We start from the raw sequence: 18,862 nt of genomic DNA on the forward strand, positions 1-18,862 counted from the left end.
TGGTCTATAATTCTTTATTTGTTGTAAATCTGTTTCTTCTTTTGGTATAAGAGTTATATATGCCCCCATCCATGAGTTCGGTGCCTTGGCTTCTATTAATCAATCATTAAATACTTGTAATATTACTTAGTACATCTTGCAACTTTTTATATACTTCTTCTGGTAGCCCATCTGGTCCCGGGGTTTTTCCATTCTTCTGCCTTTTAATTCCCTCAATTAATTCCATCATTGATATCTTTTCTTCTGGTATCTGCTCTTGTTGATATAATTTCTTATAATAGTTCTCAATTATTTTTTTCTTTTCCTCACTCTGGTAACATATCTTTCCATCTTGATCTAATAACTGATTTATCAGTTTCCTTTCTCTTTCCTTCTTCATTTTACATGCCAGCCATCTTCTTGGTTCATTTGCATTTTCAAAGAAATTTTGCTTTGTTGAATTTATTTTCTTTGCCAGCTCTTCATTCTCTATTAAATTCAATTTGTTTTCTTTCAAGTCCATTAATTTTTTTTTTTTTGTCTTGTGGGGTTTTTTTGCAACTCTTTCTCTAATTTCTTATATTCCTCCTCCAACTTCTTTTGAGTTTGTCTATTCTGTTTATTTCTTTTCCTGTTTAGGAACACTATCTTAGACCCCAGATTAGACAAACAATTATATTCAATCTTGCTAATATTCTGCATTTTGTATTCTTTATCTTGATATGGCTTAAAGGTTAAGAACAATCGACTATTCTAATATGTTCGAGAGAACCATACTGGATGTGTTAAAAGCTTACATTTTGGACTTGATCTGATCTAAAAATAATACACCATTCTTCATTGCTTCTTCAGATCAGTTATGGAATTGTTTCAGAGGCTCTGAGTGATAAAAGACAAATTCCTTTTTTCCATCAGATGCTCCCCAAAGAAGGGATCCAGTACCCAGGAATTGTCCAAGTACTCCTCCATTTCAGATGGACTTTGATTGGTCTCTTTTCAACAGACACAGAGGAGGGAGAGAATTTCATGAGAACTTTCACCCCTATGCTTGTCAGAAATGGAATTTGTGTGGTTATCTCACAACAATTCTCAATGGCTAGAGGTACAGAACCTCTCAGACGTGCAATTTCTAAGTGGAAACAAGTCAATGTCTTTGTACACTTCATAGAATTTTTTTCTCTTGTGGATAGAGTTCGCCATATCCATTTAACAATTGAAGGTTTGCCAGGACCCATTCAAGGGAAAGTCTGGATCACAACAATTGTGGAGAAAGTGTCAATGAGAAGGGATACACTTTTCAAATATATCCATAGCATTTGGAACTTTGCTTTTCAGGAAAGAAAATGGCCAAATGATGATGCCTTTCAACCCAATCTTTTTCAGGATTCCAAATTTGAAGACCAGTCTTTTCGCTGTTCTTTTTCAAAGCATGTCCTTTCTGTCAAGGGCCGGAGACGATGCACCCAGATAGCACCACTGGACATGCAAGAGAAAAAGAATAGAATTCAGATAAAAAATGAACACCGTTTTTATACTGTTGCTAAGACTCTGGCCCATGTCTTGAATGTAGCATATTCCTCAATATCTAGGAGGAGCAAAATGGAGAAGAAAGAGAGATTGGGGGCTGCAAGGCTAGAGCCATGGCAGGTATGGGGTCCTGACAAGGATCCATCATACCTAGTTCCTATTTAGAAAAAAATCAAGTTGATGTGGTGGAACCATTTCAACTTCCTTGTTCTTCCAAACACCAAATGTTTGGCCAAAATGAGGCCAAATTTAGTTCACAGGATTATGTTCCAAAGAGCAGGCACTGTGACAATTATATTTTGATATTAAACATTGCTAATATAAAATTATTTAAAATGTATAAAGTGTAAATAAATTCCTGTACTTATGGGTTTGTAATTAGCATGATAGAATTTTATATTCATAAATTTCAGCTAAACCTGGGAGCATTTCCCTTAATCCCTCCTCACTGCAGGAATCCAATTAAAGCTTTCCAGAATGATAGCTACTCGGTTTTTGCATTTAGCTATGCCATTTATGTGAATGCTAACGCTAACTCTAACCCTAACTCTAACCCTAACTCACTGCTCACTGACACTGAGTTCGATCCTGACCAGCCCAAATTTGACTCAGCCTTCCCTCCTTCCAAGTTTGGTAAAATGGGAACCTAGATTGTTGGGGGCAATAAACTGATTCCATAAACCACTTAGAGAGGGCTGTAAAAGCACTTTGAAGTGGTCTAAGTCTAAGTGCTATTGCTGTTTAGGCAAATAGCGAAGAGGGGACTGAACATCTCTTATTTACTAGCTCAGCTTTAAAATGGCTCCTCCTTTTAGGATATTTCAAGTTGCTTTTAAAATTCCTGGATGTTTCAATTCCAGTTCCATCCCTTTCTGGAGAAGAATGAGTTTTGCAATTTATCCTGGGAGAAACTGTACTTGGACCAAAGTGGAAATGTAGCAGCAGATCTGAATATCATAAGTTGGTTACTTTTCTCCAAGGAGGATGCCATCAAAGAGCAACTGGGGAGTTTTGAAAGACAGAGGCTTATTATCAACCAAGATGCTCTTTCACAGCTAAAGTTGCTCAACAAGGTGGTTGAAAATATTGGCAACTTTTCTCAGTCTGTATGTTTGGTGTTAGGGTCCCTTTAAAGAGCAGTCTCAGATATTTTTAACAGCCCATATCTGACCACAGTTATTCATGCCTTTGTTTCACCACACTGGGATAGGCTTCCTGCTGCTAGGAAGGTCATCCAAGGTGTTCAATCAATATGGAACCACAATGACTTGTCCAATATGAGATAATGCCTTAATTTAGAAAAATGAAGACTGAAAATGACTTTGACCCCCCAAAAAACTTTCTTGACTCTTCAAATAAAGAGACGATGCGGGTCAATTTGTAATGAAATGCTACTTTGAGTTGATCTTTGGCTAGTAATCCATCTAAAAACCCCTTGAATGCAATTGTTTATTTTGATTGTCAGCTACTTTAAGTCTTCCTCTGAAAGAAAGAATTCTCCAAATTTAAGTAATAAATAAATGTGGCACTGTCTTTCCATGTCATCTAATTGTAGTTCTAATTTGGGGAGGCAATGGAGGACAGGGAGTCCTAGAGGGCTATGGTATTTGGGGGTTGAAGGAGTTGGACAGAAGTAGCAACTAACAACAAAACTGTAATTCTTCAATGGAAAGGACCTTGTCTTGAATTCCTCACTTGGCCTTAGAAATATTCCTTTCCCACACAGGGTTCAAACTCATGTCCCATGGGCTGCACAAAAATAATGCCTCGCTTACCCTTTTTAAGTGACATGTTCTCATGATTTCACCTCCACTCATCCTCACTATAATTCTAGAAATTAGGCAGTAATGTTTAGTCTTATTTCACCAGCGTGGCAGCTGTATGAATTGAAAATATATGTGTACAAATATAACTAAATCATACCTCATTTGAAGTTGACAGCCCTAGTTGGTGAAGAATTTTTTCTTTATATCTTAACTGGAACAAAGATTTGGATTATTTTCAAAGGGGAGTGGCTTTGCAATATTTTATGTTTTCCTGATCTACTGCTCAGAAGTTTCTTTCTTAAGCACATTTTCATTTTATTTTAATCATCAATCAATCTAATAAATAAAAATTTGGCAGATATTTTGGAATGAATGTTGTTTTTCTGCTTAGTCTCTGCCTCAGTCCAAATGTGTGGAGAAGTGTCACCCTGGATTTGTAAAACGGGCTCGGAAAGAAGAACCAATTTGCTGCTACGATTGTATTCCTTGTCCGGAGGGGACCATCTCCACACAGGAAGGTGAGCAACACCAGAGGAACTCTGGCTTTCCTGTCTCTCGGTATCAGCTGCCATTGAAAGAAGGTCTTTCTTGGAATGTGAAAGAAGAGACTATAGACATAATATTACTTACTCTTTTCTCAGATACTGAAAAATGCACCAGGTGCCCAGATGACAAATATCCCACTGATGACAGAGTCCAATGTATCCCCAAAAGAATAAGCTTCCTGTCCTATGAAGAACATCTGGGCATCATCCTGGTCTCCTTTGCTGTAATCTTGTTTCTAACAACAGGCCTTGTTTTAGTCATATTCCTTAAATACCTAGAAACTCCCATTGTCAAAGCTAACAACCGTGACCTCTCCTACATCCTCCTGGTTTCCCTCTTGCTTTGCTTCTTGTCCTCCTTTTTCTTCATTGGCCGACCAAGGAAAGCCACCTGCCTTCTCCGACAAACAATGTTCAGCATCATCTTCTCAGTAGCTGTGTCTTGTGTGTTAGCCAAAACAATCATGGTAGTGCTGGCCTTCCTGGCCACGAAACCAGGGAACAGGTTGAGGAGATGGTTGGGGAAGAGCTTGGCCAACTCCATCATCCTTTCTGGTTCTGCTGGAAAAATCGTAATTTGTGCAATCTGGCTGGGAGTTTCTCCTCCGTTTTCTGATTTTGACCTGCACTCCCAATCAGGAGTGATCATCCTTCAGTGCAATGAAGGCTCTGTGACCATGTTTTATGTGGTTCTCTGCTACATGGGTTTCCTTGCTGCCATTTGCTTCACAGTGGCTTTCCTGGCCAGGAACCTGCCTGGGGCCTTCAACAAAGCCAAACTGATCACCTTCAGCATGCTGGTCTTCTGCAGCGTCTGGATCTCCTTCCTGCCCACCTACTTGAGCACCAAAGGGAAATACATGGTGGCCGTGCAGGTTTTCTCCATCTTGGCTTCTGGGGCTGGCCTGCTGGGCTGCATCTTCTTCCCCAAGTGCTACATTATCATCCTGAGACCAGATCTAAATACTAAGGAACATTTAATGATAAAAGTCGGTATCTGATCATGAAGTAGTTTATTAAACTCATAACACTTAATTATTTATTACAGTTATTATTGAGTTTGTACTCTTGTTTTGACAATTAAGGAAGGGATGAAATCTAAAATTTTTCCCTACCGGTTCTGTGGCTTGGTGGGGGGTTGTCCTGTGACTGAGTGGGTGTGGCCAACTCGATGTCACTCATAGCCATGCCCACTTAGTCAGAAGACCCCCTCCCACCCAGCCATGCCCACAGAACCAGGTAGGAAAAGTTTTTAAATTTCTTTTCAGCCGGCGTGTCCTTACCTTTCTCCTGTGCTTCCACCAACCTGCCCCATTCCCCAGAGTAGGGGAATGCACCATTCCCTGACTCCGGCCATGCCGCAGAGCTGCTGCCTACTTGCCCTTTGCCACGTGGCTCAGCCCACCCGCCCCATTCCCCGGAGTCAGGGAATGCACCATTCCCCAACTCCTACTGCTCACATTTCTCCTGCAGATGGCTGTCAGGGAAGGCAAGCACCCAAAAGGTACCGGAGTCGCTCACTCTCCTTCTTGAATGAGCCACTCTGGTCCATGTGCCGGCTGTGCAAGCATACACCCAACCTGCCGCTGAATTAAATAAATGGTGTGTGCTTGTGCAGCCGGTGCATGGACCAGAGCAGCTCATTCAAGAAGGAGTGTGAGTGACTCTGGTACCTTTCGGGTGCTTGCCTTCCCTTTTTTTTTATTTTTTTTATTTTTTTATTTTTATTGAATTTCTATACCGCCCTACTCCCGAAGGACTCAGAGCGGTGCACAGCCATGAAATAAAACACATAGATATACAAAATTTAAAATCGAATAAAATGAATTAAATAAATTTGGCTGAATTAATACCCATAATTTAAAATACCCATAATTTTAAAATACATTAAAAATTTAAAATTTACACTTAAAAGGGAGAAGATTTAGGCGAGGCCAGCTTGATGAAATAAAAGCGTCTTCAACTCGCGGCGGAAGGTGCGCAGATCCGGAATCCTCCGTATCTCTGGGGGGAGCTCATTCCAGATCGTCGGTGCCCCCACAGAGAAGGCTCTCTCCCTAGGGGCCGACAGCCGACATTGTTTGGCCGACGGCACCTGGAGGAGCCCCTCTCTGTGGGAGCGTACTGGTCGGTGGGAGGCTGTTGATGGTAGTAGGCGGTCCCGTAAGTAACCAGGTCCTAAGCCATGGAGCGCTTTAAAGGTGGTAACCAGAACCTTGAAGTGCACCCGGAAGACCACCGGGAGCCAGTGCAGCTCGCGCAGGAGAGGTGTTACATGGGAGCTCCATGTTGCTCCCATAACCACCCGCGCGGCTGCACTCTGCGCCAGTTGGAGCCTCCGGGTGCACCTCAAGGGGAGCCCCATATAGAGAGCATTACAATAGTCCAGTCGAGAGGTGACGAGGGCATGAGTGACTGTGCGTAATGAGTCCCGATCTAGAAAGGGACGCAACTGGCGAATCAGGCGAACCTGATCCCTTACATCTAGCCGCAGGAGAAATGTGAGCAGTAGGAGTCAGGGAATGGTGCATTCCCCGACTCTGGGGAATGGGGCGGGTGGGCGAGTGGGCTGGTGGGCAGACCCTCCAGCTGCCATTGCTACCGGTTCTCTGACCCACCGGCCATCATCGCTATCTACTGTCCCGAGCCAGTCCGAACCGGGAGCATTTCACCCCTGAAGTAAGGTTATTTAAAATCAAAAGAAATAAACATACAAAAAATGTAAGACTAATTTAAGATAATTATCAAAGTGTAAAATAAATTAGTTAATAATTTAAATTGTGATGAAACTAGTGAAGGACAAGATAAGAAATGAAATAGTTATATTAACATAATGCATCTTCAGAGGAGCCAAGACTTCCCAGATTGGGGTGAGGGGGAGGGATGCGACATCATCTATCTCCAGTCCTCAACACAGTCCTCTCAGCAGTTCCAAATAGGCTCCACCCCCATTTGCACCACTCAGTGATCCTGATAACACAGATAAACCTCCAAGTGGCCTCAATGACTCTCTAAAAGAATGCAAATGACCAGCTGTCTGGAAGGAGTATAAATTCTTCCATTCCCCACCCTCAAGTCAGAGCTGAAGAAACTTCTTGGATGAGTAGTGAAATGTCTTCAAAGAAAAACAAAACAGTCCAGTTACCTCTTGAAAAAAGCATATTTGGGACATCACCTTACTACAAATCTACATTTCAACTGTAGTCTCAAATGATGATGAAATTGAACAAAAGAAAACAGCATAAAGAGTGAGTAGACAGGCCTTCATTGCAAGGTGTGGATCTTCCATTTCACTGGGGATAGAACTTTACCTCTAATTTTGGATATTATGTGTATCAAATAAAATACCATCTTTTGTTCCTTAAGCTTTAAGACCTGATTCTATAGATAGCTTCAGATCCCAATGATGGAGCATCACAATGGAGATGGTTGATGAACTAAGAGGCAATCCCACCCCCCACATATCCAGCTCCTTCCCTCCCTATTGCTTAACTATAATTCTATTTTGATTATAGTTTCCATTTTAATTATTTTATTTTTCTTTTATGATTTTAATGGTATAGGTTTCCCAGAGTTGTTTCAAAACAAGATGGGTGGCAAATAAGCTGAATGAACGAACAAACAAACAAACAAACAAACCAGCAAAAAAGCAAACAAACAAATGTTTGAAGCAAGATTACCAGTCAGTGGGTGGGATCCTCTTCAGTCCATTTAAAAAGAAAGAATATCACATCTTTCCAACTTTATAAAATCTTTATTTTTTGCAATCTTTTGTAATATACTGTAAATAGGTGATTTTAGAGTTGTTTTTGGAAAACTTTCCCCAGTTGAAACTGAGGAAAGTCTAAAACTCTTTGGGCCTGGTGTTCAGAGCCATTAATGAACCCAGTTCCAGACATACCAGGAATGAGTTCATCCTCCCTTGAGCTGACCTCTTTTTCTTTTGGTAAAGTTTTTTTTATTTTTTTAAACAGACAAACATACAATACATCTTTTCTGAACAGAATATTTTCCCGGTCTTAAATTTGTACAGATTTTTGTTCATTTTTAACACCATTTTATATGTTCAATTTTTCTCATAGCATTTATTCTCTCTAATTTTAAGAAATCAATATTACCCTTCATCATAACGTCTCAACCTATTAAAGTTCAATTTTTCTTTTCCCTCCTTAAAATTTGAACCCCTAAATTTACATTCACATAACATAGTACAATCCCCAATTATTTCTTTAAATTCTCTTATTCTAATCAACAATGATTCTTTTATCAGCTATTCCAAATAATACAATTCTACATATTAGTAGAAACCAATTAAATAAATAGAGAAACCAGAAATCCAAAATTAATAGGGCTATCAGTGCATGTAACGTAGATGTCTATGCGAGTAAGATTATCACCCCTGGTGTCAACCAAAACCAAGCATTTAATAGCGAGTGCCATACCATGTGCATTAATCAAAAGGTGGCAAGAAAGTAGGGACCGTCAGGCATGACACAGGTTATGTAGAGAGTAAACAAAGGGTCAATCAAAATGGACTCAAATGTCTATACACCAATGCTCAGAGTATGAGGAATAAACTGAGTGAATTAGAAATTCAAGTAAATGAGGGCAGATATGATATTGTTGGCATTACGGAAACTTGGTGGGATGAAACCCACAAATGGAACATACAGTTAGAGGGATACAAACTATTTAAAAGAAATAGACCAAATAAAAGAGGAGGTGGAGTTGCACTAGATATAAGAAATAACTACATCTCTACAGAAATAGAGCACAACAATGATGAAAATTATCTTGAATGCATTTGGGTCAATATTAAAAGGGGGGGGAAATGACCTTGCCATAGGTCTATACTATAGGCCACCCAACCAAACAGAGGAAGTAGATGAACTTTTTGCTCCTCAGCTAACTAAGGTATGTAGGAAGCACATCACAATAGTAATGGGGGATTTTAACTACCCTGACATCAACTGGGAGACAAACTCTGCACCAAGTGGAAGATCCAACATGTCTCAAAGATCACCCCAAAGTTGATATCTCTAAGGCAAATGAAATTTCACTATCGCATGAGCAATTTTAAAATCACTTCCAATTTGTGATTCAGACCAGTGCCCTCTAGACCAGTGACTATCTATGATTTTTCACTATACTTTTCTCCAGTTTCTCCTCTGCACATGGAGGTCCAGAGGTAGTTCAGGATCCCCAGAGGAGATGTCTTCTTACTTATTATTATTATTAACATCCTGGTTTGTGAGATCTCTCATGATATTCCTCCAGTGATTGCCTTTGATGTAAACATCAGACTGAAGCAACTTGAAAGGAATCTTACATGAGAAAAGGATAAATGTCTCAGATCAAACTCCATGTGGCACAAATTTTGGGACATTCAGAGACTGTGCTTCTTGAATGTACCTTTCCTTTTTCTCCTTTCTAGGTGAAGTTCTGTTTATCTCTCTCTCAGTCAAGAAAGTTACTCTCATTTTCATCTTGTGACAGTGCTTTGAATTGTTCAAATGCTCTTGTTCTTCCTTAGAAACAGGAAGGGGATTGATTCAGCCCCATGAATTATGGACCTCCTCCTTCTGCTTCTGCTGCTGCTGATGTCCCAGCCAGTCTCTGGGAAGCTGAGAAAGAAGTGCCTGCAGAGTTTGGAGGAACATGAGGGAAAATACCTACGGAGCTATTACAGGCCAGGAGACCACCTCATTAGTATCATCTCCTTTGCCTCAATAAGATCCCATATAACACTGTCTTTTAACACAGCTCCTTATACTGAAGCTTCCTCGTAAGTCATTCAGTGTGATGGAGTTGCATTCCTTCCATTTGCAGTCCTAACACTCTTCTTCTTTTCTTTCAGTTATTCCTATATTGCAGGACCTATTTAATTTCTTGAATCATTTGGATTTCCATGGATTCTCTATTATGTCTTATTTTAAGAGACCCAAATCCAAAGATGGAACAACCCCGCCCACCAAAATCCAAATATTTTCCCCTCTCATACAATCCTGAGTTAATCACAACTAGTTTATTGAAAAGTTTGTAGTTGCCTCTGCTCCACGCATTTCCCTATTTTTATAACCATTCATTGATATTCAGTGCCTGACCCTGGTATGGAATAGAGGATGGCTTGTTTTTAGAATTGCTTTTCTGGATCATTTATAAGTCCTCTTTGCTGATAATTCTATTTTAATGATTGAATGATTTTGAATCTTGGTCATTGCACAAATTAAAAATGAATACTATTACAAATAATGATATATTTTAAATATTAAATATCCATCCCACGTTCTCAACACTCATAACAATTAAACGCTGATGGGTGACTATAGTTTTATTCTTATTTTTGGCTTAAAACTGAATCAGCTTGTGGAGAGAAAGAGGAATAAATGAAAACATATTTTGTTGTTATTGTTAGAGATGATGCTATGATGAACATTTTCTTACAGTCATTCAGTTACTGATTCAGAAAGAATCCTAAGTTTCATTTTTGCCATTCAACAAGTCAACAAGAATTCTCAGCTTTTGTACAATCTCACACTTGGTTACAACATCCATGACAATTATTTGAACACCCTTGGCACTTCAGATGCTTTGCTAGACATCCTCTCAACTGGAGAAGCCAATATTCCCAACTACAGCTGTGGCAAGAAGGACAATCTGATGGCTGTTCTTGATGGATCTCTTGATGACATCTCCATTCAGATGTCAACATTAGTAGGCCTCTACAAAGTCCCACAGGTTTGTTTTTTTTGTTTATCTGGCAAAGTGAGCAGGTTGTTGGTGGGTGGGTAATAGATTCAATCATATCTTTTCTATGGAAATCATGAACTGCTTTTCTCATGGCCTTTTTCATGGGTAGGGACTGAGATCCAAAGGAGGCCTAAACATTTCCTCGAGCAAGATTTGAGCAGCTGGACACAATGTTAAATATGGAACATTTAAGCAAATCTCTAAAATGAACTGATTTGCATTTGCAGTGCTCTACACATAGAAGACATAGCACATCTATTATCTGAATGTCAATTTTATTACAAAAAAGAGAAAGAGCAGTATCTTAGACCCCAGATTAGACAAATGATTATATTTCATCTTGCTAATATTCTGCATTTTGTATTCTTTATCTTGATATCGCGTAAGGGTTAAGAACAATAGACTGTTCCAGTAGTCACCAACTTCAGGGACTACCAAATTCATAATTTTAAATCCTGTGGACCACTAAGATGATTTTTTTTAAAAAAAAAAAGATAAATAGTATTTAGTGCAATATAAAAAATGGAAATAATTTTTCTGCAGACGACCAAAATTTTCTCGCAGACCACAAGTGGTTCGTGGACTGCCAGTTGGTGACTACTGCACTACTCTAATATGTTTGTGAGAAACACACTGTGTTAAAAGCTTACATTTTGGACTTGATCTGATCTAACCATAATTCACCATTTCACATTGCTTCTCTAGATCAGTTATGGAATTGTTTCAGAGGCTCTGAGTGATAAAAGTCAAATGCCTTTTTTCCATCAGATGCTTCCAAAAAATGGGATCCAGTATCCAGGAATTGTCCAACTCCTCCTCCATTTCAGATGGACTTTGATTGGTCTCTTTTCAACAGACACAGAGGAGGGAGAGAATTTCATGAGAACTTTCACTCCTATGCTTGTCAGAAATGGAATTTGTGTAGTTATCTCACAACAATTCTCAATAGCTAGAGCTACAGAACCTCTCAGACGTGCCATCTCTAAGTGGAGAAAAGTCAATGTCTTTGTACACTTCATAGAATTTGCTTCTGTTTTGCATAGAGCTCACCATATCCATTTAACAATTGAAGGTTTGCCAGGACCCATTGAAGGGAAAGTCTGGATCACCACAATTGTGGAGCAGGTGACAATGATAAGGGATACACTTTTCAAATATATCCATAGCATTTGGAACTTTGTTTTGCAGGAAAGAAAATGGCCAAATGATCATGCCTTTCAACCCAGTCTTTTTAAGGATTCCAAATTTGAACACCAGTATTTTCGCTGTTCTTTTTCAAAGCATGTCCTTTCTGTCAAGGGCCAGAGACGATGCACCCAGATAGCACCACTGGACATGCAAGAGAAAAAGAATAGAATTCAGATAAAAAATGAACACCGTTTTTACAGTATTGTTAAGACTCTGGCCCATGTCTTGAATGTTGCATATTCCTCAATATCTAGGAGGAGAAAAATGGAGAAGAAAGAGCGATTGGGGGCTCCAAGGCTAGAGCCATGGCAGGTATGTGGTCCTGACAAGGAGCCATCAAACCTATTTCTTATTTAGAAAAAAATCAAATGCTGATGTAGGAGAACCATTGTTCTACAAAAACCCAACAGGTTTGGCCAAGATGAGGCCATATTTAGTTCACAGGTTTATGTTCCAAAGAGCAGGCACTGTGACAATTATATTTTTATATTAAACACTGCTATTATAAAATTATTTAAAATGTATACATTTCAAATAAATTCCTGTACTAATGGGTTTGTAATTAGCATGATATAATTTTATATTCATAAATTTCAGCTAAACCTGGGAACATTTAGCTTAGCCTCTCCTCACTGCAGGAATCCAATTAAAGCTTTTCAGATTAATGGCTACTCAGTCTTTGCATTTAGCCATTGCCTTTATGCTAACGCTAATGCTAATGCTAACCCTAACCCTAACTCTAACTCACTGCTCACTGCCAGGAGTTCAATCGTGACCAGCTCAAGGTTGACTCAGCCTTCCATCCTTCCAAGGTTGGTAAAATGGGTACCTAGATTGTTGGGGGCAATATGCTGATTCTATAAACCATTTAGAGAGGGCTCCAATAGCACTGTGAAGTGGTATATATGTCCAAGGTTTTTTGGTATTCAGGCAAATAATGAAGAGGGCACTGGACATCTCTCATTCACAAGCTCAGCTTTAAAATTGCTCCTCCTTTTAGGTTGTTTCAAGTTGCTTTCAAAATTCCTGGATGTTTCAATTCTAGTTTCATCCCTTTCTGGAGAAGAATGAGTTTTGCAATTTTTCCTGGGAGAAACTATACTTGGACCAAAGTGGAAATGTAGCAGCAGATCTGAATATCATAAGTTGGTTGGTTTTCCCCAAGGAGGATCCCATCAAAGAGCAACTGGGGAGTTTTGAAAGACAGAGACTTAGTATCGACCAAGATGCTCTTTCACGGCTAAAGTTGCTCAACAAGGTGGTTGAAAATATTGGCAACTTTTCTGTCTGTATATTTCTGCCTGTTAGTATCCTCTGAAAGAGCAGGCTCAGATATTTTTTAACAGCCCATATCTGACCAGAGTTATTCATGCCTTTGTTTCACCCACTGGGATAAGGCTCCTGCTACTAGAAAGGTCAGCAGGTCCAATCAATGTTGAATCACAATGACTTGTCCAATATGAAATAATGTCTTAAACTTGAAAAATGATGGACTGATAATGATTTTGACCCTCCCAGAAACTTTCTTGACTCTTGAAATAATGAGACAATGTGGGTTAATTTTTGATGAAATTCTACTTAGATTTGATCTTTGGCTTGTAAACCATCTAAAAACCCTATTGAATGGAATTTATTTATTTTGATTGTCAGCTACCTTAAGTCTTCCACTGAAACAAAGATTTCTCCAAATTTAAGTAATAAATAAATGTGGGTCTGTCTTTCCATGTCATCTAATTGTAGTTCTAATTTTGAGAGGCAATGGAGGACAGGGAGTCCTGGAGTGCTATGGTTCTTGGGGGTTGAAGGAGTTGGACACAAGTAGCGACTAACAACAAAACTGTAATTCTTCAATGGATACGACCTTGTTTCAAATCCCTCACTTGGCCTTAGAAATATCCCTTTCCCACACAGGATTCATACTCATGTCCCATGGGCTGCAGGAAAACATGCCTGGCTCACCCTTTTTAAGTGACATTTATTTATTTATTTATTTATTAGATTTTTATACCGCCCCCTCTCCCGAAGGACTCGGGGCGGTGAACAGCCAAAATTAAAAACATACAATATAAACAATTAAAATACGTTTAAAACAGAATTAAATCTAAATCTAAATCATGTTCTCATGATTTCATCTCCACTCATCCTCACTAAAATTCTAGAAATTAGGCAGTAATGTTTAGTCTTATTTTACCAGTCATGTATAAGTGTACAGATATAACTAAATAATACCTCATTTGAAGTTGACATCCCTAGTCTGTGAGGATTTTTTTTTTTCATATCTTAACTAGAAAAATTTGGATTATTTTCAAAGGGGAGTGGCTTTATAATGTTTTATGTTTTCCTGATCTATTGCTCAGAAGTGTCTTTCTTAAGCACAGTTTCATTTATTTTAATCATCAATCAATGTAATTTTCCAAAAGAAAAAGAAAATATACAATCTCTATCTCCTTTCGGAGGTACAGTGTTTGTACAATTTAGTGAAACAAATGTTAAATAAGCTTCGTCCTTAGCAATACACTATACTATACAATATACAATATATATACAATACAATATAACTTAAATTCAAGTACAAAACAGGTCATATCCTGAAGTCATGTTTTTATCTTGTTCTTCAACCAATTATACCAAATTCCCCATACGTCATAGTATTTAGAATTGTCCTCATTATTTAACTCACTCGTCAATTTCGCCATTTCTGTGCACTCTAGGATTTTATTTATTAGGATTTCTTCTGAGGGTATAGATTTATTTTTCCAGCATTTTGCAAAGGCTAGTCTAGCCGCGGTTGTGATCTGAATTGTAAGTTGGGTTTTGTTGTTATTAAGGCCATCATCGGTTATGCCCAAGAGGAAAAATTCTGGAGCTAGGACTACCTCCTGTCCCATTATTTCACAGAGCCAGTGTCGGATTTTGGACCAGTACTTTTTGGTCTCTGGACAAGTCCACCATAGATGATAGAAGGTGCCGACCATTTTTCCACATTTCCAACATGTGGCTGAGAGATTTGGAAACATTTTCGCTAGCCTAGCTGGGGCTAGGTACCACCTGTGTAACATTTTATAGTGGTTTTCTCTAAATGTTGCTGATTTCGTTATTTTGTAGTTCCTATTCCAGGCTATCTCCCAATCGTTAAAATTTAGTCTATATCCCAGGTTTTTTTCCCAGATATTTAGTTGATTTTTTGCTATGATCTCTGCCCTATCCTCATCTAATAGGAAGTTGTAAATTTTTGTTAACATTTTCTTATCTACTCCCCAGATAATTTTATCAAAATTTCCATGTTTAGCTTCTATACCAAATTTGTCTCTATCTTTTTGGAATCTTGAATTAATCTGAAAATAGTTCCACCAATCCAAGTTAAAACCCTGGTCCCTCAATAAATCCAGCGATTTAAGTTTCCCTTCTTCATCAAGGATGTCTTTGTATGTGCCCACTTTATAATCATCTCTCCTGTTTGGAGCCACTAACGCTTCCATAATGGAAAGCCAGTTGGGTACCTTAGTGTAAATCCTCTGTCTAATTTCCTCCCACGTGCGAATAAGGGTCTCCCTGATTTTGTATTTATGGAAATAAGATTTTTTCTTGTTCTTTATATCCCAGAGGTAGGAGTGCCATCCTTCTAGAAGGTCGTGTCCTTCTAAAGTCAGGATTCTCCTATCTTGTAACTTGATCCACTCCTTAATCCAAATTATTTTTGCCGCCTTTTGATATAGTTCCCAATCAGGGAGCCCAAATCCTCCCAAACTCCTTTTCCCTTGGAGTGTCTTAAAAGGAATCCTCGATTTCTTGCCCTCCCACAGAGAGTTTCTAATGTGTTTGTTCAAGTCCAGAAAGAATTTTTTATCTAATGATATCGGAATGTTTTGGAATAGGAACAGAATTTTAGGTAAGATGTTCATTTTAATCGCTGCAATTTTTCCAATCAGGGACAATTTGAGCCTTTTCCAACTTTCAAGGTCTTGGTGTATTTTCTGCAGTAGGGGGATATAGTTATCGTCTTTTAATGAGGAGAATCTCACAGTGATCCATATTCCCAAATATTTTATTTTCTTAACTGCCTGGAGGCCTAATAAATCTTCCAATTCTTCCTTTTGTAAATCTGTCATATTTTTCACTATTATTTTAGTTTTATCCTTATTGAGTTTAAGGCCCGCCACTTCTCCATAATCCTGTATTTCCTGCATTAATTTTAAACCGGTTTCTAATGGATCTTCTATTATGAGGGCTACATCGTCAGCTTTACAATCTTTTATATTTTCCTGATATATTGCTCAGAAGTGTCTTTCTTAAGCACAGTTTCATTTTAAAATTAATTTTTAAATAAAAATTTGGCAGATATTTTAGAATGAATGTTGTTTTTCTGCTTAGTCTCTGCCTCAGTCCGGATGTGTGCACAATTGTCACCCTGGATTTGTAAAACGGGTTCGGAAAGAAGAACCAATTTGCTGCTATGATTGTATTCCTTGTCCAGAGGGGACCATCTCCACACAGGAAGGTGAGTTACACCAGAGGAAAGGGATTGGATTCAACCAGAACCTCATATCAAAGTGCATGTTAAAACACATGTGTGAACATGAGTATTTTATTCTTCATTGCTATTTTCAACATGACCAATATATTCCATAATGGGAGATATATAAGCTCTTGAAGAATAAGGCAGGAAAGGATAGAAGAACGTAGTGGATTGGGCAAGAAGAACGTAGTGGATTGGGCATTCTGCTAAAGGAAATATCTTTTCTACTTGTCACCTAGGAAGTTTCCTTCCATGTTTACCATGTAAATTCTTTGAAACTTGAGGATTGGTTTCAGGTCAATGGGTTTTGCTCATCCAAATCAATTTTATCTTACAGGCCAAAAGATATCTCAGTCAGTCAGTCAGTCAATATTTATTAAGATCATTAGGATGAAGTAATGACAACAAGATATATTGCCTCAGTGAAGGGTGGTTGTGGTGTCAATTATTTCTCTTTTGGGTTTTACTTATTGTTGTTGATATTTTGATAGTCGTATATATTGTGTTTTTTAAACTGGACTGTAAGCTGCCTACATTTGGTTTAAGATGGGCAACCATCATTTTAAAAAAAGTCTACATCTGTATCTATATTTCAGTTTACCAATTTACACATTACGATTGATTTCCTGTCACTTGGTATCAGCTGTCATCCAAAGAAGGTCTTTCTTGGAATGTGAAAAGAGGGACTATAGAAATAATATTACTTACTGTTTTCTCAGATACTGAAAAATGCACCAGGTGCCCAGATGATAAATATCCCACTGATGACAGAATCCAATGTATCCCCAAGAGAATAGCCTTCCTGTCCTATGAAGAACATCTGGGCATCATCCTGGTCTCCCTTGCTGTACTCTTGTTTCTAACAACAGGCTTTGTTTTAGTCATATTTGTTAAATACCTAGAAACTCCCATTGTCAAAGCTAACAACCGTGACCTCTCCTACATCCTCCTGGTTTCCCTCTTGCTTTGCTTCTTGTCTTCCTTTTTCTTCATTGGCCGACCAAGGAAAGCCACCTGCCTTCTCCGACAAACAATGTTCAGCATCATCTTCTCAGTAGCTGTGTCTTGTGTGTTAGCCAAAACAATCATGGTAGTGCTGGCCTTCCTGGCCACGAAACCAGGGAACAGGGTGAGGAGATGGTTGGGGAAGAGCTTGGCCAACTCCATCATCCTTTCTGGTTCTGCTGGAGAAATGGTCATTTGTGCAATCTGGCTGGGAGTTTCTCCTCCGTTTCCTGATTTTGACCTGCACTCCCAATCAGGAGTGATCATCCTTCAGTGCAATGAAGGCTCTGTGACCATGTTTTATGTGGTTCTCTGCTACATGGGTTTCCTTGCTGCCATTTGCTTCACAGTGGCTTTCCTGGCCAGGAACCTGCCTGGGGCCTTCAACGAAGCCAAACTGATCACCTTCAGCATGCTGGTCTTCTGCAGCGTCTGGATCTCCTTCCTGCCCACCTACTTGAGCACCAAAGGGAAATCCATGGTGGCCGTGCAGGTTTTCTCCATCTTGGCTTCTGGGGCTGGCCTGCTGGGCTGCATCTTCTTCCCCAAGTGCTACATTATCATCCTGAGACCAGATCTAAATACTAAGGAACATTTAATGATAAAAGTCGGTATCTGATCATGAAGTAGTTTCTTAAGCTCATAACACTTAATTATTTATTACAGTTATTATTGAGTTTGTATGCTTGTTTTGACAATTAAGGTTATTTAGAATCAAAAGAAATAAACATACAAAGAATATAAGACTAATTTAAGATAATCATCAGAGTGTAAGTAAATTATTTAATGATTTAAATTGTCATGAAACAAGGGAAGGACAAGGTAAGAAATTAGTTAGTTATATTAACATAATGCATCTTCAGAGGAGACAAGAATTCCCAGATTGGGGTGAGGGGGAGGGATTTGACATCATCTATCTCCAGTCCTCAACACAGTCCTCTCAGCAGTTCCAAGAAGGCTCCTCACCCATTTGCTGTACTTAGGTGATCCTGAGGGCAGAGATCAACATCAAAGTGGTCTCAATGACCCTCTAAAATAGGGGTGTCAAACTCGTGGCCTGCGGGCCGGATGCATCAAGTGCTGGCCCTGCTCCCACCTGGTTTAGCGAAGGGGGAAAAAGTCTCGATATGTCATGAGTTGCCACCGTGATGACACGAGTTTGACACTCCTGCTCTAAAAGGATGCAAATGACCAGATGTCTGCAAGGAGTATAAATCCTTCCATTCCCCACCATCCAGTCAGAACTGAAGAAGCTTCTTGGATGAGAAGTGAAATGTCTTCAAAGAAAAACAAAACAGTCCAGTTACCTATTGAAAAAAGCACCTTTCAGACATCAGCATACTAGAAAACTACACTTCAACTGTAGTATCAAATGATGATGAAATTGAACAAAACGAAACAAAATAAAGGGTGAGTAGACAGGCCTTCATTGCAAGGGGTGGAAATTCCATTTCACAGGGGACAGAACTTTACCTCAAATTTTGGATATTATGGGCATCAAATAAAATACCATATTTTGTTCCTTAAGCTTTAAGACCTGATTCTGTAGATAGCTTCAGATCCCAATGATGGAACATCACAATGGA

General features: G+C 39.0%; 1 protein-coding gene across 1 annotated transcript; it reads left to right on the forward strand.

The window, feature by feature from the left end:
* The first annotated feature begins 11,317 nt into the window (after positions 1–11,317).
* Positions 11,318–17,895, forward strand: LOC139310611 (vomeronasal type-2 receptor 26-like). Its single transcript, XM_070934802.1, has 4 exons — positions 11,318–12,067; positions 12,801–13,013; positions 16,127–16,253; positions 16,991–17,895. The coding sequence occupies exons 1-4, from the start codon at positions 11,318–11,320 to the stop codon at positions 17,893–17,895; spliced, it is 1,995 nt and encodes a 664-aa protein (XP_070790903.1).
* The last annotated feature ends 967 nt before the right edge of the window (positions 17,896–18,862 follow it).

Source organism: Pituophis catenifer, unplaced genomic scaffold, assembly GCF_029215685.1.
Source record: "Pituophis catenifer annectens isolate HBS135680 unplaced genomic scaffold, rPitCat1.0.hap2 SCAF_2, whole genome shotgun sequence".
In the NCBI taxonomy this organism is placed as follows: Eukaryota; Metazoa; Chordata; class Lepidosauria; order Squamata; family Colubridae; genus Pituophis; species Pituophis catenifer.